At 42.1% G+C, this 27,768-nt stretch overlaps 1 protein-coding gene across 5 annotated transcripts in view; it reads right to left on the bottom strand.

Annotated features, from left to right (window-relative positions):
• NPNT (nephronectin) overlaps positions 1–27,768 on the bottom strand; it is a 171,791-nt gene that overhangs the window by 33,139 nt on the left and 110,884 nt on the right. For 2 of the 5 annotated variants that reach the window (XM_073601908.1, XM_073601916.1), the window contains 6 exons: positions 27,593–27,685; positions 10,414–10,533; positions 6,059–6,178; positions 4,931–5,065; positions 4,313–4,435; positions 1,114–1,728 (listed from right to left, as the gene is read on the bottom strand). In XM_073601908.1, the coding sequence (XP_073458009.1) occupies positions 1,114–1,728; positions 4,313–4,435; positions 4,931–5,065; positions 6,059–6,178; positions 10,414–10,533; positions 27,593–27,685 (1,206 nt within the window). The remainder of the gene's footprint in view (positions 1–1,113; positions 1,729–4,312; positions 4,436–4,930; positions 5,066–6,058; positions 6,179–10,413; positions 10,534–27,592; positions 27,686–27,768) is intronic. The other 3 variants (XM_073601925.1, XM_073601942.1, XM_073601935.1) reach the window with 2 other exon arrangements.

Genomic DNA, 27,768 nt, shown 5'->3' with positions numbered 1-27,768 from the left:
GTGCTACCTAGAATTTCGTTCTTGGTGTAGATAATACTTGACTTCTTTCAAGAGGACAGCCACACACTGATCTAAATTTGGTCACTCCCTGGTGAATCAAAATCAGTCTATGGCCAGCCTAAGGGGTACCTGTGAATTAGAAACCAACCTTGCAGCTTTGATTAAAGTTGAATAACACCCCTGCTGTAGGCGTAGGCTGAAGCCTGGCCGAATAACTCTCAAAGATGGCATCACCCCATCCTGCCTTGTTGCTAAAACGTTGTTAGGATGATCCCTCTTGCATGCGCTCCTCACTATTACGGGAGCAAGCTCCCTTTGATTCATGGGAGCACACATAAAGTGGAGACTCTGGCAGGATTCTATAGGTTCGAAGGGCACAGAGGGGCACCCACATACCTGAATTTGGCTAGGGCAGAGATAGCAAAGCAAGAAGAATAGGACATTTTTTTAAAAAGAATAGTAAGAGCATGCAAGTCCGACTATAAGCTTCTCAATTTGAAAAAATGCCTTTAATATCACTTTATTGCTCGGACTTCTGGCATTGCCTCTTCCCATTAAATCTCACTCCTGCTGCTTCACTAAAATCACTGGGAGATACAAAAAAACAGTGGGTGACCCTTTAAAATAACACACAGTTGGCCCAATATATACAGAAGTCCACGCATTATGTTTACCTGGAATATTTAATAATTTAATTTTAATAATTTAATAATATTTATTAACTGCTGTTTATCATCCATGAAAATTTTACTCGTCAATGTTATGCTATTCAGTAGGACTCTCTTTACTGCTGCCAGCAGTACTAATTAGTAAAACGAGTAGAATAGCTTGTGAATCAAACTAGCTCAAGGCTGAATGAGAATGGCATGCCCGGTATGTACCAAAGGAAACTGGCAATACACCAGAGAAATGTCTATTAATGGGTTATTTAAAAAACAACCCAACTCACTAAACATCTGCTCTATCCCATCTGACTAAAATATATATTTTAAATGAAACAATATCTCCAGCTCTTCACATGTGAAGTATGATGTTTTCATATGTTTAGTCATTAATACTAATAAATGCTTCAGTAAACTGAGACACTTACAATGTGTCACTGAGAATACTTACTAAACACATCACCCCGTTGTTTGCCTTGGTCCTGGATTCTGTTATCATCTGGAGGTCTAGTTGAGGGCTGTGTAATTGTTGTTGTATAGATGACTGTAGTGGTTGTTGGTTTCGGTGGAGGTCTTGTTACTGGTTGTGGTGGTCTGGTCACTGGTTGAGGTGGTCTTGTCACAACCTGGGGAGGCCTTGTAGGTGGCTGCGGAGGCCTTGTCACTGGCTGAGGAGGTCTCGTCACTGGTTGAGGAGGTCTCGTCACTGGTTGAGGAGGCCTCGTCACTGGCTGTGGAGGCCTCGTCACTGGCTGTGGAGGCCTCGTCGCTGGCTGTGGAGGCCTCGTCGCTGGCTTTTGAGGCTGTCTTGTAACTGGGTTAGGCACTGGTCTAGTCACAGGTGGTGATCTGGTTGTAGTTTTAGCTGTCTTTGAAGGAGGCTTGGCTGTAATAGAGGGTGAAGGAGGCCACTTAGGATGTCTGCCACCATAGTCTGGAATCCTGTTACTGCTTCCTTCACTACCACTTAGTGAGCTGTCATTACCTCTAAAATAGTTTCCAACATTATCTTTACCTGGTATAAAATTATGAGGCCCCAGTGGATCGATCACAACTCTGGGGATAGCTGGAATTGAAAAGATATTGAAAATTAGGTATTGTTTATGTTCATTTTCTTAAGATGAGATGACTAAAATCTGTTATTCGACAAGCATCTTTAGACCCACATGCCTAAGGTTTAAAGTGACAGCTCAGGGTCCTAAATTTACAGAGAATGCACCCAACTCAACATAAATACTAATAGACATAGGTCTTTACACCTGGCAAATCCCTATTCTTCATCTCCTGGTCTGTATGTCAGTATGACTCTGTTTACAAGGTACAGTGTACTGTACATGGAGTTCTTGTGAGGATTTCATGCATCTTTTTTTTTTAATTGTGAATGGCATTGTGGCAGTTTATTTACCTTAAAAAAACACTTCCAATGTTTTTAACACAAATTTTGTAATCTACGTATTTAAACCTTGTGCTATTTTTGCCATATGCTACTATAACATTTTTGCTGCATGAAGTTTAGGAACTTTAATGGCATCCCAGTCTTGGTCCATAGGGTTCAATAGTTCAATATTGAGTTGGCCCACCCTATGCAGCTATAACAGCTTCAACTCTTCTGGGAAGGCTGTCCACAAGGTTTAGGAGTGCGTCTATGGGAATGTTTGACCATTCATCCAAAAGTGCATTTGTGAGTTCAGGCATTGATGTGGACGAGAAGGCCTGGCTTGCAGTCTTCGTGTAAAGGCAGGCGTCCCAATATTTTTGACAATATAGTGTATATATATATATATATATATATATATATATATATATATATATATATACACACAGACACACACACACACAGTATATGTATATAGTGTAAAAAGTCATTGTAGGTATATTAATTTCAAAGCCCCATATTGTATTATTTGAAATCATTTTATGTTGTATTATATTATGTGTCAATATAGTTACATAGTTACATAGTAGGTGAGGTTGAAAAAAGACACCTATGTGTGTGATTATATGTCAGTATTCTGCGCCGCATATGTCCCACTAGCCCCCCACCCCTATACTTACCTGAGCTCGATTTCCATCCAGCAATCTGCATGAAAGCAGCAGCTCTCTCTACTCTCTCCCACCTCACTGGACAAATTGATAGCAGCAGGAGCCATTGGCTCCTGTATGTTGTGGTCATTCAGGTGCTTATCTAATAGTTTTTTGAAACTATCGATGCCCCCCGCTGAAACCACCGCCTGGGGAAGGGAATTCCACATCCTTGCCACTCTTACAGTAAAGAACCCTCTACGCAGTTTAAGGTTAAATCTCATTTCTTCTTTTTTTATTGAGTGGCCACGTGTCTTATTAAACTCAATTCCACGGAAAAGTTTTATCCCTATTGTGGGGTCACCAGTATGGTATTTGTAAATTGAAATCATATCCCCTCTCAAGCGTCTCTTCTCCAGAGAGAATAAGTTCAGTGCTCGCAACCTTTCTTCATAATGTAATCCAAGGATTACAATTTTTAGTGATGTGCATTTCAACTTAAAGCCAAATGAATAATTAAACATTAAAGCTTTGTTTTTTGGTGTTAAAAAAACAAACATGTTATACTTACCTGCAATGGTTTTGCCCAGAGCAGCCCTGATCCTCTTCTTCTAGAGTTCCCCGGCTGAGCTCCTGGCTCCTCCTCTTTGGCGAGTGCCCCCATAGGAAGCTGCTTTCTATTGGAGCACTTGTGCAGACTCGCTCCCAGGCTGCCTTGTCTGCCTCCATTGACACAGTGTGGCTCAACCCCATCCCCTGTTCCCTTATCACAGAATTTGATCGACAGCAGAGGAAGACAATGGCTCCTGCTGCTCTCAATTTGTCCAGTGAGGAGGGAGAGAGCAGAGAGAACTGTTGCTTTCATGCAGATTGCTGGATGGAAATCGAGCTCAGGTAAGTATAAGGGCAGGGGGCTATTGGGACATATGCAGCACAGGAGGTTTTTTACCTTAATGCATAGCATACATTAAGGAAAAAGAACCTAAAGTTTTGGAACCACTTTAACTTTTATTAACCTAATGCACTTAGGCTGGCAAAAATGTAAGATACGTGTCTTATTATTTTATTATGATTTGCTATTGTTGCAGCCTGATATGAAGCTGCCCTTTTCCAGCAGCTCCCTGGAAATTGGGGCTGCAACTCTCACACAGAGCAAAGCAGTCCTCATCTCTAGAGGTCTGACATGCCCCCTGCACTATGCTTTAGTCGAGAATGCTGCTCAGGGATAATGAGTATTGTTGATTGGAACACTGTGTAGGAGGCGCCTCAGAGTGCTGGAGATCGGAACAGCTGAGTGATGTGTAAAAGCAGCGTTTCCAATATCCGGGGTTCTACTGTGCTGCTGTCAAAGGGCTGCTTGATACAGAGCTACAAAAATAATACATCATAAAAAAAAAAAAAGCTTACATTTTAGCCAACCTGACTGCATGAGAGTAATACAAGTTAAATTTGAACTGCAGATATAAAAGACACACATTAATGCAGCTGTATATTCAATAATATATTATTAAAAGTATATATTGTTTTAATTAAAACCAATGTAAGTAGCTGAATGTGACTTGGAATTAGCCTGGTACAGTCCCTTTACTGTTTGTATATAATATGTTTGGCACACACATGACACCTACGTGTACAGTCTGCTCCATTGCCACGGTAGCCTTCATTACATTTGCACTTGTATGATCCTGGTGTGTTGTAGCATCTTGCATAGTTATTGCACTGATACTGCCCGGTATAGCATTCATCAATATCTGTCAAATTAAAGTGAAAAATAATTTAAATAACCACCACATCAAAATCATTATAATGACTACTTTAATGATAAAAGTTTATACAATGGCAATGCAGGAAAACAAATATAACACGTTAGTAAATTAAACAAAACAAAAAAAACTGTTAATAACATTTGCTGATAAAGATCTGAAAGCTTCACAGGCTTATCTCAGAAGCTATGATATTTAAGGTAAAGTTAGTATATGACAGACTTCCTGTTTAGTTATCCAGTAGCAGCTTGTAAACCTCTGTTAGCCTATAATGGCAAAAAACATTAAACCATAAGCCAAACAGCAAAGTACAATATCATTACAGATAAGGACACATGAAATATGTTATTCTATTTTGTAAAGAGGGACAAAAGATACAGTATTTTGACAATGCATGTTCCCTATAAACAATTACACTGCTAAACAATGTTAAAAAAATAAAACATTTGCAAAATAAAGTGCTTAATTCTTCATTTTGCTTACCGAAGCACTGGTATTTTCCATGGGCGTGGATTAAGTCATATCCAGCATAACACTTGCAGATATAGCTGCCAAATGTATTGACACATTTTCTAAATCGAGGACATACGGCTTTTCCTGTTGCACACTCATCAACATCTAAGAAACAGACATGAATGTTTAGTCTGGAACTGACTGCATTTACAAAGGTATGAAATATTTTTTTTCTATTACGTCTATCAAGATACTGATTCCTTACAGAATATAAATATGGAGCTTCCCTGGTCCCTTTGAGCCATCAAGCAACTCTGTTTTGTGATGGATGGAAAGTCTTTTAAGTCTGAAAATCTACATTCAGTCAACCAGTCCAACACTATCATTAACAGCGTACATAGTAAATGTGCTGTCTAAGACATTTTATGCCACATTTACGATGTAACGCAACATGCAGCAAGGAAAACCATTGAGTAAAGGTACTCATACACTGAGCTGGTTAGTGCATGGGTAGGAAAAATTCCAGCATTTTGAGTAATTTACTCATGTTAGTACAATTGTATGGAAATAGTTCCTAAATGAACAAGTGGGGTATGCTTAATTAAAGATGTTTGAACCTGACAAACCGATTGAGGGGAATGTGGATCAACACTTCTTCTGATCATTCCCTGTTATAGATAAATGGTCTGCACATTGTCGACTATAATAGAAAGCAGCCCAACAGTGAGGATCCAACCACTGAGTTATGAATCTAGTTTATTTGGTCGTTAAAGCTGAATTTAAAGTATGGCTATTTTATCATAGCTACATTGGTCGAACTTGGACCCATGTAATTTTCTGTGCCATACATGGCTGATCACTGTGGAAACCGGAAACCACTGTAGTAGGCATTGCCACACCTTGACCAATGAAAGAACGCTTTGCATTAATTGAGAAAAAGTAGTGTTCTCTGCATGGTACCTGTGTCAAGCAACCTTCTGTGTTCACTAAGCAGCAAGGCAACTGCTTGGCACTTGACCCAAGCTGGACCAATGTGACCAATGACCCAAGCTGGATCCATGTAACTATGCAAAAATAGACTTCCCTGGAATTCAGCTCTATGTTATGTGTGCATTTTTTCTTATTTCCATATATTTTATGTATTCGTACATCACTTACCTACACATGTTCTCCCATCTGGTCCTAGCTGCAATCCTGGAGATGGACAGCGACAGCGAACCTCTCCTTTTACTACATCACAACCATACTGGCAATTTGACATAGAGCAAGTATGTGCATCTGAGGTGAAGAGAGCAAGCACGTTTGATATTTTTATATATTATTACAATATATATATCATTCAGTAAATCAAATGCATTTTATTTATCCAGGCAGTATATATCAATTAAAAAAAAAGACATTTAAAAATAAAGCAAGTTTCTAAAACCTATACCTGATAACCACGAATAGATCTCCTTCATGAGTCATGGCTGAAATATGGACTACAGTATAAAATCACTGGATGTGGCACAGGCATCTGATGGGTAGAGAAACCTGCAAGTAGTATAGCATGAGTAACCCTTTTCCAAGAGAAGGCGTGTTCCTTTTCAAGATCTCCCCGCAATAAAAAAACACTTGTTCTTGAATCGACCTAAAGAATTCTGGTCAGTTATACGTCTCTCATTCTTAGATGAAAGCAGGAGCTCAGGCCTGGCATATACACTATTTGACAGCATCCTAAACACTTAGTAGGCTCTACACTCAATGGTATTTATAATTCCTTTCATACTTCATGTCCACACTATTGGAAGTACAAAGCAAAGTTTAATTTAACCCTTCTAAAAAATTCATGGGCCCCTTTTGGCAGTAGCTATAACATACTTGGCATCATGTATCAAAAGTGTCTGAAAAGTGGTGGCTTTGCTGGTAGCAACTATTCACTATGCAGAAGTCTAAAGACTCATTAGAACAAACTTTTTTCTACCAGGATGAGAGGTTATCTGTGCATCTTTTTCATGACTTTCAACATAAGCCACAGCATAACTAGACTAGACTGCTTTGCGCTTGGTCTTCTGATCTAACAGTTACAATTTACAAAAGTTCCTTAACTAGTTGTGGACACGGGAGGATCACACACACCCAAACGAAATGTACACAAGGCGTATGTAATACGAGAGAGAGAGAGAGAGAGAGAGAGAGAGAGAGAGAGAGAGAGAGAGAGAGAGAGAGAGAGAGAGAGAGAGAGAGAGAGAGAGAGAGAGAGATTAACACAGTTATCATTGTTTCTACTCTGTTTCATTTACCCGCAGATCAAAGGGATGAGCTTTACTCTGATTATGATATCAATATTTCTATTTTTCTAACCATTGCTATTTAAACTTTTTTTAGTTTCAGTTGTAAATTTTTTTGGGTGTTACTTTTTTTTTTTTTTTAACCACTTGCCGGCCGATGCGCGAAGATGTACTCCGGCAGAACGTCCCTCCATCATCGCAGGCTAGTGGGCGCACACATGCGTGCCCGCCGCGTGCCACGGGAGCGTGCCCCACAGACTCGATGTCCGCCAGTGGCCCGCGATCACGGCACTGAGAGGCAGAACGGGGAGATGCAAAAACAAGGCATTTCCCTGTTCTGCCCAGTGACATGACAGGGATCTATTGCTGCCAGTGATAGGGAGCAGTGATCTCTGTCATGTTCTAGTGAGCCCACCCCCCCTACAGTTGGAGCACACTGAGGGAACACACTTAACTCCTTGATCACCCCCTAGTGTTTAACCCCTTCCCTGCCATTGACATTTATACAGTAATCAGTGACTATTTTTATCTCCGATTGCTGTATAAATGTCAATGGTCCCAAAATAGTGTGAAAAGTGTCTGATATGTCCGCTGCAATGTCACAGTCACGATAAAAATTGCAGATTGCTGCCATTACTAATATAAAAAAAAAAGAATAATAAAAATGCCATAAATCTATCCCCTATTATGTAGACGCTATAACTTTTGCGCAAACTAATCAATATACGCTTATTGCGATTTTTTACCAAAATATGTAGAAGAATACATATCGGCCTAAATTGAAGAAGAAATGAGCTTTTTTATATTTTTGGAGGATATTTATTATAGCAAAAAGTAAAAAATATTGTTTTTAAAAAAAAATTGTCAGTCTTTTTTTGTTTATAGTGCAAAAAACAAAAACCACAGAGGTGATCAAAGTCCACCAAAACACAGCTCTATTTTTGGGAAAAAAAGGATGTCTATTTTGTTTGGATGCAACGTCGCACAACCGCACAATTGTCAGTTAAAGCGACGCAGTGCCATATCGCAAAAAATGCTCCGGTCATTAAGGGGGTAAATTCTTCTGGGGCTGAAGTGGTTAAAAAGCGCAAAATTGGAAAGAAGCACCTTTTTTTCATTTGCTAGTAACGCTTAAAAGTTTGTGCCAAGATCATAACTTCAGTGTCATTTTAAATGGGGCAAATGATGGAAAGAAAACAGAATTAATATTCGCTTTCCTAACATTGAACCTCCTCTTCGCCAATCAGGTGCTTGGGTCTGTTACCCATCACCTGATTGGCTGAAACGACAGGTGCTGTGATTGGATGCTATTAGGTGTCCAATCAGCTATAGGAGAGGACGGGAGAAGATGTATGGAGGCCCCCGATCGCCGCCGTCACCCACTGCCCCACCGAGACTGGGTAAGTTCCGGGCAGACAGCGAGTGGGCGGGGGGGGTCACAGTGGCGGCATTCGATGGCACAGTGGCAGCATTCAATGGGCACAGTGGGAGCATTCGAAGGCACAGTGGGAGCAATTGATGGGCACAGTGAGCAATTGATGTTCTTTTTTTCAGAATTTTTCAGTTTGCGCCCCCCAAAAATTTTGAGCATCAGCCGCCACTGAGTGTGGGATCTCAGTGCCTAAATATTTAATTGATTGCGCTTGCCAATGAAAGGGGAAGTTACGTTGAAGAGTGGCCAGAACGTGTTTGGGAATTGAGACATTCAAGGCTTCAGTTTTAGAGATATTCAATTTAAAGCCAAATCTGTGCAGTTCCTGTAAGAAAGAGGGGATGCTAATATGGGGTTGGGTGACGTAGAGTCAACTGCGTATAGGGATAGTTTGCAATGGGCAGAAGGTAAGGGACAGCCCTGCCTATCGCCATTAGTGATAGAAAAAGCATTGGACTTTGTCCCATTGGCGAGAACCACAGCTGAGGGGGAGGAATATAATACCATGATTTTGGAAAGCAATTTAGACACTATTATTTTTTCAACGAACGCTGATCAAAGTAAAAAGTATATATTTTTTTAATGTTATGTTTTGTTGTAAAATAGTACAAAAGAAAAGCCTTGTTTGCCCCAAAAAATTATCTATTATATTGTTAACTGGAGATATTTCTGAATAATTTAAAAATGCACTGGTTCTCTAGGGATGTACATGTGTGAGAGCTTAAGAGGGTAACTCTAAAAAAAAATAAAAATAAAATAAAAAATAAAAATCTATAGCATATACAATTGCTACACAAGCAATTCTGTAATGTAATGTGTTTAAAAATTACATTCCCTTTCCTTTCTGCAGTCTTCATCATTTTCTGTAAAATTCAAAGCAATATGGCAACCTGGAGGTGTTCTTGTATACACTTGGTGTACAGAACTTCCCCAGAAATGTGATTTCCCGCTTGTGTGATTGGCTTACTGATTTTCCCTGCACTAAGATACAAGTAAAATTGTAGGCACCCCCAGCAATATGGATTATATTTTGCTGAGATACTCACTAAAATATAATTACTTCTAAATGTTTCTAATATTACTTCTAATTACTCACAAAGGGATGCAAATACTACAACTTTCCTCATCTGAACCCTGCAAGTACATCAGCTATCTAGAATGAGCTCAGACACTCCCATTCAGGAATTAGCCTTCTAAGGACATAGTTGAAAATACAGCATTTCACTAGGAATAGAAACAGGTAGGACTCTGCGACAAAGTTTGCGGGGATTGTTTTTTTCTCAACAAAAGTGGACTTACTCTTTCAGTAGTTAAGAGCAGTTCACAAGTGTTTTGTGAGTTTCCCATGCTGGAGTGACTGTTGTTTGTTCAGGGCTACCAAGAGCATAGTGTAGATGAATGCTCCTTATACTGTATGCAATTCCAAAATGCATTCAGTAATGAGACATGTACATGCTATGCGCCTATGCTCATAATTAAAATACATTTTCTATGTAAACCATACATCTGTGGCCTGTAATTGAAAGCACTGAGTTACTCAGCTGGTCCAGAACCCTTGCTTTCAGACATCTATAGCGCTATGTTAACTGCATGCCATTATATCAATCTTTTTATTTCTCTTTAATAATCCTAATCTATTACCATAAATCATATTTTTTTTATGGTACTTAATATGACCAGCAAACAAATTAGAACAGACTAATAGGAACAAGACAAGCTTATGTCTGTGCAGGCAGTCATGTGTTTCTATCATCAGCCAGTAATGATAAAATCATAATGCAAGACAGTACTCCTGGACTGAGTGGACATACTTGAACATGATCCATCAGGCATTAGCATGTATCCATTCAGACAATAGCACTTGTAGCTTCCATATGTATTCATGCAGCGGTATTTGCAGGGTCGAGGCTTCAGTCCACATTCATTTAGATCTAAGTAGCATGGGGATGAAAAAATAGATGAGTATGCAAACTTCCATGTGTAATTATCTTAATGATTCATTATGTTTTTGTGATTGTGTAAAGGTTTAGGCATTTACAATGAACTCCAGTATGCAGGAATTTGAGGTTACAACTGCTGCATGAAAAAACCTACTGAAAAATATATACGGTACATTGTGTTCATGTCCCTCAAAGTAACTGTTAGCATGCACAGATATCAGGTGTAATAAAAACATTCACCAATGTATATTTCCTAAGTTGTAAAAAATATTCACTGATCTTTGTTTTTGAGAGCAACCCACAAATTTATCACAAACAGTAATTTTGAGAATGGCAAGGACAATGAAACTGTAGAATACATTTTCGCTAACATATTAAGTGTGTTAAAACTAAACATACATTTAAGTGGCCAAGCCCTATTGTGCAGAATTCTGAAGTAATGAAGTCTTAGTGGCCTAGCCTCTCAACCACATTAAGGCCTGGTTCACACCTATGCATTTTTTAGTGCGTTTTCAGTTTTGCAGAAACACATTACAGCCCATTTAACATAGTTCCCTATGGATGCAGTTCACATCTGTGCATTTTATGGAAAAGGCCAGGGACTTTTTCCTGGTTTTTGATTGCATAGACTTCAACGGATAAAAAATGTGTATTGAAAAACGCAAAATGCACCTGGAATATGCAAACTGCAACCTGCATAGGTGTGAACTAGGGATGAGCTTCGTGTTCGAGTCGAACCCATGTTCGACTCGAACATCGGCTGTTCGATCGTTCGCCGAATTGCGAACGTTATGGGCCGTTCGCGCTAAATTCGTGTGGCGCGTCACGGCCCATAATTCACTGCGGCATCGCAGTGCATTGCTGGCTGATGATTGGCCAAGCATGCACTATGACCCGCATGCTTGGCCAATCACAGCGCTGTCAGTAGAGAGAGCTGTAATTGGCCAAAGCCAGGGTGGCTTTGGCCAATTATGGCTCAGGGGATTTAGTACACACCCCACACTATATAAGGCCGCCTGCACGGCGGCCCTGTGTAGTGTGTGTTCCGGTGTGCTGAGAGATAGAGAGAGAGAGAGACAGTGTCATTTGATTTGAGTTAGATAGATTAGGCAGAACAGTCAGTCAGTTAGCTGCACTTACAGTGTATTGTGTATATATATGCATCCCAGGTGTTGCATATATATATATACACTGTATTCAGTTTAGCTAGATCTGTTCCTGTTATCTTCTATCTAGACTATTTACATTTAATGCAGTGCGTCCTGCTCACAGTGTTCAGCTAGATCCGTTCCTGTTAAATTCCTACTGACCGGCAGGCTTGTCTGGTTACAGTATATAAAGCTACCTGAAGAAAATTACAGGTGTTCTATTTGATCCTATTAGTACCACGGTCAGGCAGCTAGACTATTTACATTTAGTACAGTGCGTCCTGCTCACAGTGTTCAGCTAGATCCGTTCCTGTTATCTTCCTACTGACAGGCAGGCTTGTCTGGTTACAGTATATAAAGCTACCTGAAGAAAATTACAGGTGTTCTATTTGATCCTATTAGTACCACGGTCAGGCAGCTAGACTATTTACATTTAGTACAGTGCGTCCTGCTCACAGTGTACAGCTAGATCCGTTCCTGTTATCTTCCTACTGACAGGCAGGCTTGTCTGGTTACAGTATATAAAGCTACCTGAAGAAAATTACAGGTGTTCTATTTGATCCTATTAGTACCACGGTCAGGCAGCTAGACTATTTACATTTAGTACAGTGCGTCCTGCTCACAGTGTACAGCTAGATCCGTTCCTGTTATCTTCCTAATGACAGGCAGGCTTGTCTGGTTACAGTATATAAAGCTACCTGAAGAAAATTACAGGTGTTCTATTTGATCCTATTAGTACCACGGTCAGGCAGCTAGACTATTTACATTTAGTACAGTGCGTCCTGCTCACAGTGTTCAGCTAGATCCGTTCCTCTTATCTTCCTACTGACAGGCAGGCTTGTCTGGTTACAGTATATAAAGCTACTTGAAGAAAATTACAGGTGTTCTATCCCAGCTTAGTGCAGCTACAGGCCATTAGTATGTCTGGAAGGCCAAGAAGGAGAGGCAGACAGTCACAAGCCAATAAGAGAGGGCAAGCAGGCTCTGTGTCTAGTGCTGGTCGTGGAGACGGTGCATCCTCATCAGCACGTGGCCATGGGACACGCTTGGCCTTTTTTTCGGCAGCTGGCCATGTTGAGCCGCAACATGCGGAAGACTTGGTCGAGTGGATGACCAAGCCGTCCTCATCCTCCTCATCCTCTCTCACCCATGCCCAGGGTGCTTTGTCTGGCAAAGCAGCGGCCTCTTCCCTCAGCTCAATGTCATCAGTGACTCCTTCCCTAGCTCCACCATGTCCTCATGAGGATTCCCTCGAACTGTTTGACCACAGTGTTGGGTACATGCTCCAGGAGGATGCCCAGCGTTTGGAAGGCTCTGATGACGATACTGAGCTCGATGAAGGCAGTAACATGAGCGCGGACAGAGGGGGTGCCCAAGAAGGACAGCAATCTGGCAGTCATGCTCCCCCTGCTGCAGCATACTGCCAGGTTTGCTCCAGTGATGAGGAGGGAGGGGATGATGAGGTCACTGACTCAACGTGGGTGCCTGATAGGAGAGAGGAGGAGGAGGAGGAGGAGGAGGAGGAGGAGGAGGAGGAGGCGGCAGCACATCACCAACGAGGCAGGATGCCCTCCAGGGGCCAGCCTAAGGGCAGCACATTGACTGCATCACACCCCAAAGCTCCACATGTGCAGGGCGCTGCAGTCTCTGCGCGTTATTCAAAAAGTTCTTTGGTGTGGGCCTTTTTTGAGACGAGTGCATCAGATCGCACCGCTGCTATTTGCAACATATGTCTCAAGCGTATCTCGCGTGGCCAAAATATCTCCCGCTTGGGTACCACATGCTTGACCAGACATATGTTGACCTGCCATGCAGTTCGTTGGCAAGCGTATCTAAAAGACCCACACCAAAGAACAAAGAGGATCTCTCCTTGCTCCTCATCAGCTGAGATTTCCAACCCCACTAGACCTTCAGTCCTCTCTGAGACCTGCAGTGAGAGGAATGAAGGTGTAGAATTAGGTGTGTCACAGCCAAGTACTTGTGGGCAATCTGCTTTTGGTACACCGACGTCAGATTGTACCAGGCAAATTTCCCTGCCCCAGCTGCTGCACCGCCGAAAGAAGTTTGCTCCCAGCCATCCACATGCCCAGCGGTTGAATGCTAGCTTGGCAAAATTGCTAGCACTTCAACTGCTGCCTTTTCAGTTGGTAGACTCTGCCCCCTTCCGTGAGTTTGTGGAATGTGCGGTTCCTCAGTGGCAGGTACCCAAACGCCACTTTTTCTCACGGAAGGCGATTCCGGCTCTCTACCGGCATGTGGAAGGCAATGTCCATGCCTCGCTGGACAGGGCGGTCAGCGGTAAGGTGCATATTACCGCTGACTCATGGTCCAGCAGGCATGGACAGGGACGTTACCTAAGTTTCACGGCGCATTGGGTGACTCTGCTGGCAGCTGGGAAGGATGCAGGACAAGGTGCAGTAGTGTTGGAGGTTGTTCCGCCACCACGCCTCCAAAATGCTGATTGTGACACACCTCTCTCCTCCACCCCCTCCTCTTCTTCTTCCTCCATGGCCTCTTCCTCGGAACCAGCGGTGCTCCGTAGGCGTTCAAGGGGCTACGCAAGTACGCAGGCCAAAAGATGCCATGCGGTGCTTGAGCTGGTGTGCTTGGGGGACAGGAGCCACACTGGGGCAGAGGTTCTGTCAGCTCTGCAGGGGCAGGTTCAGAGGTGGTTGACGCCACGCCAACTTAAGGCAGGAATGGTGGTTTGCGACAATGGCACCAACCTCCTCTCTGCCCTCCGACAGGGACAAATGACCCATGTGCCCTGTTTGGCTCACGTCCTTAACTTGGTGGTGCAGCGGTTCTTGGGCAGGTACCCGGGCTTACAGGATGTCCTGAGGCAGGCCAGGAAAGTCTGTGTGCATTTCCGCCGGTCATATAATGCCAGTGCTCGGCTGACGGACCTCCAAAAGGAGTTTAACCTGCCCAAGAACCGCCTAATCTGTGACATGCCCACCAGGTGGAACTCAACGTTGGCCATGCTGCAGCGGCTGCACACGCAGCAGAGGGCCATAAATGAGTACCTGTGCGACTATGGCACCAGGACAGGGTCAGGGGAGCTTGGTTTTTTTTCCCCACGCCAGTGGGCCATGATCAGGGATGCATGCACTGTCCTGTCACCATTCGAGGAGGCCACGAGGATGGTGAGCAGTGACAGTGCATGCATCAGTGACACTGTCCCCCTTGTCCACCTGTTGGAGCACACGCTGCGTGGAATAATGGACAGGGCACTTGAGGCAGAACAGAGGCAGGAAGAGGAGGACTTCCTTAGCTCTCAAGGCCCCCTTTATCCAGACAGTGTTCCTGCGTGCCCGCCGATCACACAGGAAGAGGACGAGGAGGAAGAGGAGGAGGAGGAAGATTGTGTCAGTATGGAGGTGGAGCCTGGCACTCAGCATCAGCAGCAGTCTTTAAGGGATCAGTCCCAAGAAACACATGGACTTGTACGTGGCTGGGAGGAGGTGGCTGCGGACCATGTCGTTCTTAGTGACCCAGAGGACTCCGGACCGAATGCCTCAGCAAACCTACGCTGCATGGCCTCCCTGATCCTGCAAAGCCTGCGTAAGGATCCTCGTATTCGTGGTATCAAGGAGAAGGACCAATACTGGCTGGCAACCCTCCTTGATCCACGTTACAAGGGTAAGGTTGCGGACCTTATCTTGCCATCGCAGAGGGAGCAGAGGATGAAACATCTTCGGGAGGCCTTGCAGAAAGGTCTGTGCAACGCGTTCCCAGAGACTGGGAGGTTACAAACTCCTGTTTCTGGACAACGTGTTGCTGAGGCTTCGGTCAGTCAAAGAAGGAGCGGTGGAGAAGGTGGCCGTCTGACCGATGCGTTCAGACAATTTTTTGGTCCGCAGCCCCAAGGTATGATCGGTTCCAGCAACCATCGCCAGCGTCTGTTTTACATGGTGCAGGAATACCTAGGGGCAAGATCAGACTTGGACACCTTTCCCACCGAAAATCCTCTGGGTTACTGGGTCTTGAGGATGGATCACTGGCCAGAGCTTGCACAGTATGCAATTGAGCTACTGGCCTGTCCTGCATCCAGCGTTCTTTCGGAACGCACATTCAGTGCTGCTGGAGGCGTGGTAACCGATCACAGGGTGCGTCTGTCCACCGACTCGGTCGATCGGCTGACCTTCATAAAAATGAATGAGTCTTGGATCACCACCAGCTACCAAGCACCTGATGCTGATGTAACCGAATAATTTTTTTTGAAATCTCAGATCCCTTCAAAGACTGCCTATGCTGATGCTGAGTGACTATCCCTGAGTAATTATCCTCTTCCTCCTCAATCATCACGCTGATAGCTTGTTGCAGTGTTGTGGCACCAGCACCAGTGCCTAAGGCCCAATTTTTCTGCCCCTGTCTAACAGGGGCGTGTAATTACAATTTTTGATGCAATACTTTGCAGCAGGGCTCGTTCCTGCGTTCCAACTAGAGTGTCTGTGAGGGGTTGCAGTGTTGTGGCACCAGCACCAGTGCCTAAGGCCCAATTTTTCTGCCCCTGTCTAACAGGGGCGTGTAATTACAATTTTTGAAGCAATAATTTGCAGCAGGGCTCGTTCCTGCGTTCCAACTAGAGTGTCTGTGAGGGGTTGCAGTGTTGTGGCACCAGCACCAGTGCCTAAGGCCCAATTTTTCTGCCCCTGTCTAACAGGGGCGTGTAATTACAATTTTTGAAGCAATAATTTGCAGCAGGGCTCGTTCCTGCGTTCCAACTAGAGTGTCTGTGAGGGGTTGCAGTGTTGTGGCACCAGCACCAGTGCCTAAGGCCTAATTTTTCAGCTCCTGTTCAACAGGGGCATGTAATTACAATTCTTGATCTAATATTTCACAGCAGGGCCCTGTGAGGGCTTACAGTGTTGTGGCCACAGCAACACCTAAGGCCCAAATTTCTGCTGAGTATATAGGGCAGGACCCTACTTTCAAACATCTAACTTACAAACGACTCCTACTTGCAAACGGAAGGAGACAACAGGAAGTGAGATGAAATCTACCCCTAGGAAGGGAAATTCTCTCCTGTAAGAGTTAATATGGGAAAACAAGTTCTCCTTTCCACTGATGCTTTCCAATCCTTGTTCCACAAAAAAACCCAAATTTTCAAAAAACATTTTTCATTGGGACAAAAAAGTGAGGTGAAATCTTCTGAAGAGGAGGAAAGACAGCAAAACAAATGTCACAGGGGTGATAACCCTTCCCTATGTTTTCCAAAAAGCTTAGAAAAGATTTTTTGGCTGGAGCTAAACACGTTAAAAATGTTCAAAATTACAAACAGATTCTACTTAACAACAAACCTACAGTCCCTGTCTTGTTTGCACCGCCTGTATACTGCTGTTCAGAGTATATAGGGCCTGGTGGCCCCACACCTTTCCTTATTTTAATTTGGGTGCGGGGTTCCCCTTAATATCCATACAAGACCCAAAGGGACTGGTAATGGACTGGGGGGTACCCATGCCGTTTGTCTCACTGATTTTCATCCATATTGCCATGACCCGACATGACATTAAACCCGCAAGCAGTTTTAAATGAGATTTTTTCCTTTAAAAATGACATTTGGTGCAGGGACTGTTCTAAACATGGGAAACACGCGTCACTTTACAGGCATACTATAGACACCCCCCAGGTACGATATTTAAAGGAATATTTCACTTTTTTTTTTTTACTTTAAGCATCATTAAAATCACTGCTCCCGAAAAAACGGCCGTTTTTAAAAGTTTTTTTTGCATTGATACATGTCCCCTGGGGTAGGACCCGGGTCCCCAAACCCTTTTTAGGACAATACCATGCAAATTAGCCTTTAAAATGAGCACTTTTGATTTCGAACGTTCGAGTCCCATAGACGTCAATGGGGTTCTAACGTTCGTGCGAACTTTCGGTCCGTTCGCGGGTTCTGGTGCGAACCGAACCGGGGGGTGTTCGGCTCATCCCTAGTGTGAACAGGCCTTAAATATTATTGGAGCTTTAAAATGGGTAGAGAGGCACCTCATACCCGATTCTGATTTCAGGCACAAATTCTTGAGTAATACAATGAGGAGTTAAATACCAATAGAAAGCTATTTAAAGCGGAGTTCCACCCAAAAGTGGAACTTCTGCTCATTTGTCTCCTCCCCTCCTCTGGTGCCATGTTTGGCACCTTTCGGGAGGGTGGGAGGGGGAGCGCATACCTGTCTTTGACAACTATCCTGTCCCCACTTCCGGGAGTCCGGGCCACAGCGAATTACGTCAGCAGCTCGGCTCCCTTCTCCTTCCCCCACCGCCGTGTCAGTAGGACAGTGGTGCCTCGCGCATGAGCAGTAGGGACCTGGCGTGAAGCAATGGAGGCGGCATGCACCCAGCAACTGATGGAAACATCGCTGGACTCCAGGACAGGTAAATGTCCTATTATTAAAAGTCAGCAGCTGCAGTATGTGTAGCTGCTGGCTTATAAGTTTTGCAGGGGTGGGCACACCTCCTCTTTAAGTTGGAAGAAACGTGTCTGCAGAAAAATAATGGACAAAATATTATTTCTCATATATTTTACCCTTTTGCTGCCAGGCCCTGTGCTCCATTTTGTACACTCAGGTGGCCAGATCATTTTTGCAATTTTTCCTTTGCTTTTTTACTTTTTTCACTTATAGCTTTCAGAATTAGTGAAAGACCCTCCAAACCATATATTTTCTGAAAGCATATGATCAGTAGAATAAAAAGAAGGTGCTACTGATTTTTTAGACCCTGCGGTATTTGCACAAATGTTTATCAAACCAATATATTTGCAAAAAATACACTAAAACCATTATTAGCAGATAAAAACACAGCACATTTTACAAAATTCCTACTAAATATAAAAGATTAACCTGTATTGAGTTAATAAATAACAAATATTTGTAACGTTCAAATTGCGCCTTTTTGCGAAATGATGAAAATTGAACAGACGCAAAAGTGTAAATATCCAAATTTCTCAAACAAACTATCTGAAGGTTTTTATTTTTCCCTTACAGCTTTCAGAATTTGTGAAAGACCCCCAAAACCATATATTTTCTGAAAGCATATGACCTCTAGAATAAAAAGAAGATGCTACTGATTTTTTAGACCCCGCGGTATTTGCGCAAATGTTTATCGAAACCAATATATTGGCAAAAGATACACTAAAACCATTATTAGCAGATAAAAATACAGCTAATTTTACAAAATTCCTGTTAAATCCCTACTAAATATAAAATCTTAGCCTGTATGCAGTTAATAAATAACAAAAACCTTTCATTTTTACATTGCGCCTTTTTGCAAAATAGTGAAAATTGAACGCAGTCTGCCCATCACAGTGCCCCTGAAGTCTGCCCCCCTTTTCTCTCTCTAACATCACACTTCCTTATTCTGATCTCCGCCTCCCCTGCACAGAACTCCACCTTTAGCAAGGCGGTGGCTGTCCGTGTCCTCCCCAGTTCCTCCGCCCACCCAACGGTGTCATCCCATCAGCAGGGCAGGGGGCGGGAGAGGCGCTCCATTCTGATCTGCAGTTCCTCCCACCCCTGCCCAGCTGATTGGATGACATAGTCGGCCAGGTGCAAGACTCAGGAGATTCTTGCACCTGGCCGCACAGCAGGAGGTGAGAGCCCGATCACGGTATGTGATAGCTCTGTGCGGACCGTGGTTGCCACTCATCCCCTGCTGTGCGGCCTGAGCAGCAACAGGCCACAGGCCGGCACCAGTCCCGGGATTGGGGACCCCTGCACTAGACAGAAGCAAGCATTTAATCCTTGCTGTGCAAGCACAGCCCAACCATAAGGAAGCTTTACTTTTACTGGAGTTCACATTTAAGGCTGCTGGGAAGAATATCTGCCCCTTGTGACATTAGAAAATAAAATGTACAGTAGTATACTTCCTTATTAGGACAGCGCTGACACAGGGGCATCATAATTCCAAGCTACTTCTTTTTGATGAATGAGTAGTGATTTTTACCAGATAAACCCCAGCAGCCTTAAGAGCAGGAATCGTGACTTTTTGTCGTTGAGTGGGTCAACTGCAAAAGTGAACTGGTAAGCTGCATCTACTACACATGACACTTTCTGCTCAACAAATGGGTTTCTGCAAACAAGGGTTACATGCCTGACCTATCATTAGGCCCTAATTCTCTCAAGTGCTTATGACCTTCGCAAATACTGACCTTTAGCGAGTCTATATTTGCATTGGATTTTCAAGGCTGATCTTAGTTGTGCAGTTAAATTAAACTTAAACTCAGGTAACCTTACTTTAATGTTTTAGATTTGCATTCCTATATAGTGCTTTTTTTCCAGGGGACTCAAAGTGCTTAGGAGGGGGGACAGCTCTCAATTGAGCTAGTTAACCTACCACTATGCCTTTGGAGTGTGCAAGAAAATCCAAAAGTACATGAAGGAAACCCACACAAGCACAGGGAGAAAATATAAACTCCATGCAGATAGTGTCTTGATGGGTATTGATATTAGTATGGGTACCTTCTACAAAGCCTGTGAATTACCCAATTAAAAAAAAAAAAAAAAAACGGGTTGTGTTAAAATATGCACTCTAATGTAAACAAATAGTTACATATGATAAAAAACATGTGTTGCCATATTTATTATATATATTTTACCCTTCATATTCTTACATTCATATATAAAGGTAACTGTAGGAAAAACAATTGCAGTTCAACCAAACTACCTTAGAAGACCATAAATAATTCACACCTGCCAGCTTTACAAATCAGAGTAAGAATCATAAAACTGGATTGATTAAAGCAGTTAATATGGCCACAAACTATTGTCATAAAGGGAGCTGGAAATGATTTGTGCATTTAGTATGTATATTTTCTTATGTGTTTATTACGATAAGGACTAAAACAAATAACTTTTTTTATGTAAGTAAAATGTGAAATATTGCATATGAATATGTTGTATTTTCTTTCTGAGCCAGAAGATTGATCTTTAGGCTTCTTTTTAGGTTTTTAAGCTCTCAGCTTGCTTCTTTGAAGTTAAAAGCCTCCTGTTTACTGACCACAATAGCACAAGCTGAAATAGACGCACAAAAAAAAATGATTCTTCAGTAGTGATTTTCCTTATATGGTAGCTCAGTACAACGTTTCAATCAGATAAAGCCAGATGAAAGCTGCTACTACTGTCTTGTCTCTTTAGATAACCCATGGCTCTCTGAAAAATCTTCATATGTTAATGCAGAACCATGGCCTCATGTTAGATAAATTATAAGTACATAAGTTAATCCCTCTGCAATGTCCCACAAATACCTGTTGATCCTTCTTAGAGAAGTTTACATAATGCAGCTTCCTGTGTGTCTATGATGCTACACTGCTTCTAAATTCAGAGCAGAGTTGCCACTTTCATGTAGGCTGTGCCTGCTTGCACTACAGTGGGATGAAGAAATGATGCAGGGGGCATTGCTATCAGAATTGTTACTGCTGATTCACAAGCCTGTAGTTTGTTACTAAGCACCTATGATGATCATAGGTAATAAATACTATGACCATCAGCTCTATCTAGTGGTCATAATGGGATCATCGGACCTCAATTTGCAATTTTTTTTATAAATACACCCTTTGTAATATTAGTTTTTTTGTTGCATTTTTGAGCTTGTGTAGATCTCAGGATCCCATTAAAACAACAGCGATTGTTGAGGGCCCGTTCCTCCGAGCTATCACCCACCTATACTCGGCCCCAACAGCCCAGGTTCGCACTAACTTTGCCACTTCCCCTACTTTTTTGATCTCTAATGGGACCCGCCAAGGCTGTCCACTCTGCCCTCTTTTATATGCCCTATGCATTGAACCACTAGCAGCCCATATCAGAAATAACCCAAGTATCCATGGTATACCAGTCCGTACTAGAGATTTTAAAATCTCCTTATTTGCGGATGATGTCCTCCTCACTCTCACCCAACCTCACATATCTCTCCCGAACTTACAAGTGGAGCTGGAGAGATATAGCACCCTCTCGGGTTATAAAATTAACAGTTCCAAGACAGAGGTTCTCCCTCTTAATTTATCTCCCCATACATTGTCAACGCTTTCACAAACTTTTCCATACTCTTGGCGGTCCTCCTCCTTAAAATACCTGGGGGTACATATTACACCCACATACGATACTCTATACAAGACCAACTTTCCACAAATGTTCGCATCTATCAGAGCCTCCCTAAATAAATGGAAATCTTTGAAACTGTCCCTTTTTGGTAGACTTGCAACTTTGAAGATGACGATACTACCTAGACTTCTATATCTGTTTGAGACGCTCCCTATCCCCATTCCGAGTTCACACCTAAAAAAACTTCAGAGTGACCTGATAAACTTCTTCTGGAATTATAAAGACACCGCGTTGCTAGATCGGTTCTATATGCCCCACGTAACCAAGGGGGACTGGCGTTCCCCAACATAGCTAAGTACTACCTAGCAGCTCAACTAAGACCTATAGCCTCCTGGTGCACCCTACATGCTTACAACCGGTGGACACAGATAGAAAAGTTATGGCTAGCCCCCATACACTCAAACTCCATGCTTTGGAGCTCTGATATACCTCCGGGCAGCGTACAATTGCTAGGACCAATGGCTCTCTTACGTACATTATGGCGACGGGCCAAATTGAAATACCCGCTCACCACCACGTCTTCCCCAGTCACTTTATTCCTATTTACACCCAATATCCCCGACAGCTTAACCTCACAGATGTCCCATTTCTGGATGAATAAGGCCATATTTCATTATGGACAATTAATTGACCCTAAAACTAGAATGCTACGATCCTTCCAAGAACTGCAAAAGACTTTTGATATTCCCAAGCAGGCCTTTTTCAGTTACCTACAAATACGCCATTATGCACAATCACTGAGGTCGAATTTAAGATTTTCTCCCCTGACAGACTTTGAAAAGCTATGTTTAGAGGGTTCGTCCCCTAAGGGCATGATTTCCCGCTCCTATCAAATACTGGTCACTGATTTCTCACCAGATGGCCCACGACATCCATATATGGCTAAGTGGGAGCAGGCGTTGGGTACAGACTTACCCTTAAAGACCTGGCAATTCATATAGAACCAGGCTACTAAAAGCTCCATATGCACGCTTTATAAAGAGAATCAATACAAAATTCTATTCCATTGGTATCAGACCCCTGACCTGCTCCACTCCATATACCCCACAGCTGATTCTCGCTGTTGGAGATGTTATAAGGATAGGGGAACATTATTTCATGTCTATTGGACCTGCCCTCTAATCATCCCCTACTGGGGTATGGTACAATCCCTACTCCAGTCCATCTTTGATACAGGAGTGTTCCTTGATCCGAGGATTTTTCTCTTAGGCCTTCCACCTACCACCTTCTCAAAAGCATCCAAAAAACTCTTAGCTCATGTGCTTACTGCAGCACACTGTCTGGTGGCTCTAAAATGGAAAAAAAGAGAGACTCCCTCATTGACTGAGCTACACTCCAGGATTAGGGATGTTAAGAGAATGGAATATCTTACGGCCTCATTAAATGATACTCTTGAGAAGCATAACCGTATTTGGGAACCCTGGGTTCTGTTTGAGACTCCTACGACCTAATGATATGTGTCATTTATGTATTTATGACCCATCCCCCACGGACCTGCCCCGGTTCTGGAGATGGGTGGCTATCCCCCCCCCTTTTTTTTCCTCCTTTCTCTACTCTTTTCCTTCTTTTTTTTTTTCTTTTTGTGAAGTTATATATATATATATTTAAAGGGTACCAATGGATATACTGTATGAGATGTATAACAATCTAGTAAAACCACTCCGTTTCATCACTAACTGTTTATATTGACAGGCTTAACCGCCCAATGTTTGGGTGACCGTGTGCCAAATTGAAATGTGACACTATGATCTCTTTCTATCCCTGTACCCAATGCTATAATGCTGTATTTGTTATTTTTTTTTCTCTGTGGAAAAAAATAATAAAAATTGTCAATTAAAAAAAAAAAAAAAAAATAACAGCGATTGTGAACTTAAAAACACATTGATGTCAAAATGGACATTATCTTGGTTAACTGCTTAGTCAATCTCAAACAATTGTGTGTTTACCTAGTTGAAATTTAAAGTGGTTCTAAAGGCTCGAGTTTTCTTACCTTCGTGCATTCCATGCATGAAAGTAAAAAACCTTCCGTGAGCAGCAGCTCCCCCAGCACCCCCTTATACTTGCCTGAGCCCATTTTTCCTCCAGCAATGTGCACGAGAGCCTTGTCTCTCCAGGGACTCTCCCTCCTCATTGGTTGAGACAGCATTCACAGCCAGTGAGCCATGAGAAGAGAGAGGGGGCAGAGTTGAGCCGCGGCTGTGTGTGTAAAAGGACATGAATGGGAGTAGCTTCTCAGAAGCGAGCCTGCTTAGGTGCCCCCACAGCAAGTTACTTGCTGTGGGGGAACTCAGCAGGAGGGAGGGGCCAGGAGCACCGGCAGGGGACCTGAGAAGAGGAGGATTGGGGCTGATCTGTGCAAAAGCACTGCACAGAGCAGGTAAGTATGACATGTTTGTTATTTAAAAAATAAATAAATAGTCTTTAATAAATAAATTGCCTTTAACATCATTTTCAACACAGCTGCTATTAAAATGATAACTGTTTGCTGTTTTTATTCATATATTATTGTAATTTATTCTCACTTGACCTATGTGATAATAAGAATATCGAATGCAATTTTTCCATAATGGTAATAGTCCAAAGCAGGACGAGGATACAACAGTATATTCCATTGAACTTTTGTGACCCTGCTAAGGCTTGCCTTTTTGAATACCCATGAGCATATCTTTATAAGCCAGGTAGCAGAAATCTTGACATCTGACAAAATGTCTAATTCAATAACACAAAGATCCACCCAGAACCAATGATTAGGAAATATCAGTTATGTTGAAATATTTAGCATTTTCCATTTGGACAGGTTAACATGCTGTTTATTAGGCACAGAGAAATCAGTGTTAAGAAATGTATTGCTTACAAAATTCAAAGTGAAGCCTTGATGTCTGAGCAGGGTGCTTTACGTGAAGGTAGATAAAAAGCACAGGCACATACAATAAGAACATTGTTCATAATGAGGAGCAGCAGAAGAGAATATGAAGGGACAATGGTTAGGTATCCTACATTTTCTAGGAGAATTATAGGTTTGACCTTGTATGTAATGTAGAGTCTGCATTCAAATATTCTTAATTAAAGTGGTCTGCTTTTCATCTTAGAGAAAAGATATTGCTGGGAATATTTCCAATACTGGACATGGCATCTTAGTTAAGTCACAAACTGAGCATATGGGAAAAAAAATGCAGAAGCTATATTCAGTTGAATCAATACAGACAGCAGAAGTTATTAGTAAATATCAACTTTTCTTGCACACGTGCAAGGCCACATTTGGTTCTGTCCCCTATTGCCTCCCCACCCCACTTTGTTTAATGACATCACCCAAAAAATAACCACTAGGGAGGCTATGGAGGTAGGAACAGGTGGGCCAGGCTAAACTTTTATAGGAAAAGTCAAGCTTTACATGTATAAACTCACCTGTCTATTTCTGGATCTATGAACATTCTGGCATATAGTTTCTGGCAGGTAATAACCTCTTCCATAGTTTTCATAATATGCTCATTTTGTATTGACCAGGTTTGCGATGTAAATAGGCTAATGATCGTCCAATTAATATTTATAAAGATAAAAAAAAAAAATTTGTATTTATAAATAAATCAAAAAATGTTTTAGCACCACACAGGAATTCAATATATTTAAAATTGATCAAGTTGGGGTCACAGGGTGTGATATTCTCTAAAAGAAACTGACTTCCTGTGCAGTTTAAACACAGGATAAATATTGTCAACTACTAGTTTTTAAATTTCAAGAATTTTGAGCTTCTTAGGTAATTTATAATCATAGAAAGGTATTCTCTAGAAAGTAGAATATTTTATTTTTATTTTGAATAACTTTCTATACTCCATGATTTCCCATTACATTAAGCTTGCCACTTGGGGGCAGGGGGGTTAGGCAAAAAATGCAGTTGGTAGTTTTCGTTAATGGGGAAAATGTCTCTTGATTTATAATAGCTTTATCTCCAGAAACTGCACATTATTCATGAATTTGATTTAAAGGAATTATATGAAAACCAAATACACTATATGGCCATCACGTCTACCTATATGGTCAAAAGTATATAGACACCACTCCAAATTATTGAGTACCAGTGTTTCTAGTAAGGGGAACTGTTAAGTGCAGTCAAAATCACAAACAGAAAACTATGCACAAGGTGCATAACGTACAGTTAGTAGGATGTATCCCTTGTGCTAATTTCTTTTCTGTTAGTGAAAATCTCCCTCCATCCTGCCCCCACCTCCACTACCGCAATCTTCTGGTGCGACCTGACTATGCCCACATTGCTTCATTCATAAAAGCCAAACTACATTCTATTCTATGAATGGAACAAGACCTAAGAATGGAGGATGGGTGCATGATTGATAGGTTTACTCCCTCTATTTATAGATGGTGTTCCATTCATAAAAGCTGTAGTAAGGCAGAAAGGGTGTCCATAGTCAGGCTCTCTTGATGACAGCTGCTTAGTTGTAATAACCCCCACACCTGAAGAATCTGGTGGCAGGCAGTACGGAATAGTACGGAAGAGGTATCAGCACAAGGGACACATCCTAATGACTGTAAGTTATGTCCCTTGGGCTGATTTTTCTGTTTGCGATTTTGGCTGGACTTCGGCTTTAATGCTACTGCACACAATAACAAATATAGACAATTGTGCACTTCAAACCTTGTGGCAACAGTCTGGGAATCGTATTTTTTTTTCCAGCATGACTGTGCTCCAGTTCACAAAGCCAGATTCAAAAAGACATGGGGGTTGATTTACTAAATGCATAGAGTCTGTGCACTGCAAGTACACCCACAAGTGCACTGCATGTGCAGTTGCTCTAGTTCTGAGGGGAACATGCAAGGAAAATAAAAAACTGCATTTTTGCCTGCACATGATTGGATGATAGAAATTAGCAGAGCTTCCCCTCAGATCTAGAGCAAATGCACTTGCAGTGCACTTCTAGTGCACAGTATATTTTCCTTTAGTAAATCTATCTCATGGTTTATTAAGTTGGTGCAGGAACACGAGTTGTCTGCAGAGAAACTATTTACATCTTATTGAACACCTTTATGGTGAATCGGAATGCCAACTGTGGTCCAGGTCTTCCCATCCAACATCAGTACCTGGCCTCATAGATACTCTTTAGGATTAATTGGAAGAATTCCTACAGGCTCACTTTATAATACAGAGGAAAACACACCTTGAAGAGTGGAGACTGTTATAACCACAAAGGGCGAACCAACTCCATATTGTTGCCCATGGTTTTTGGAATAGGCTAATCTAACATAGGTGTCATGATCAGAAGGCCATATAGTAAAATATAGGTATAAAGAACATTAAGACTTAATGATGGCTCTTTGAATATTATTCCAAACTATCTTAATAAAAATGCCAAGTATGGGCAGGCAAATTTGCGAAGTTATTAATCTTATCTGTTAGCTTTCACTACTAAATATCTAAGCCTATCAGCTGAAATAATTAAAAAAGGCAAATGAAGTATGTGTTATGTCTAGATACTAGTGTTTTAAAAACACTAAAGCCACTTTTGTTTTTTAATTGCCTCTTCGCTTTACAATAAAGTTGTCCCAGAAAATGTGAAAAAGAAAGTGTGCTCATAAAGAAAGGAAGTAAAGTAAAATATGTCATTCTCAGAAAAAGAAAGTTCCTGCCATTGCATTTTCATTTGCATGCCTTAGGCTTAAGGAGTATAGTTTTCATATCAAAGCCAATCGTTTACCCTATCAGGGAGCAGCAAAGTATGAAAAAGGCTTTTCAGTCTTCTACAGCCATGCGCTGACAAGAAGAGCACTGGCGTAGGAGAAAGGAGACAATCTCACCCTCAGGAGGATACCCTGTCACAGGAACATCCACAGGGTAGAACACAGGCACATCGTGGTACCATTCAGGCTGGATGGTCAGTAGATGCTCATCTTCATGTACAAGAGGAAGACATAGTCATTATTACATACAGACTTTATAGTGTGCAAAGAATACCAATACACTACATCCACTG

This window comes from Aquarana catesbeiana, linkage group LG01 (genome assembly GCF_042186555.1).
Source record: "Aquarana catesbeiana isolate 2022-GZ linkage group LG01, ASM4218655v1, whole genome shotgun sequence".
Taxonomy (NCBI): domain Eukaryota; kingdom Metazoa; phylum Chordata; class Amphibia; order Anura; family Ranidae; genus Aquarana; species Aquarana catesbeiana.
This window is presented reverse-complemented; position numbering and strand designations above follow the sequence as displayed.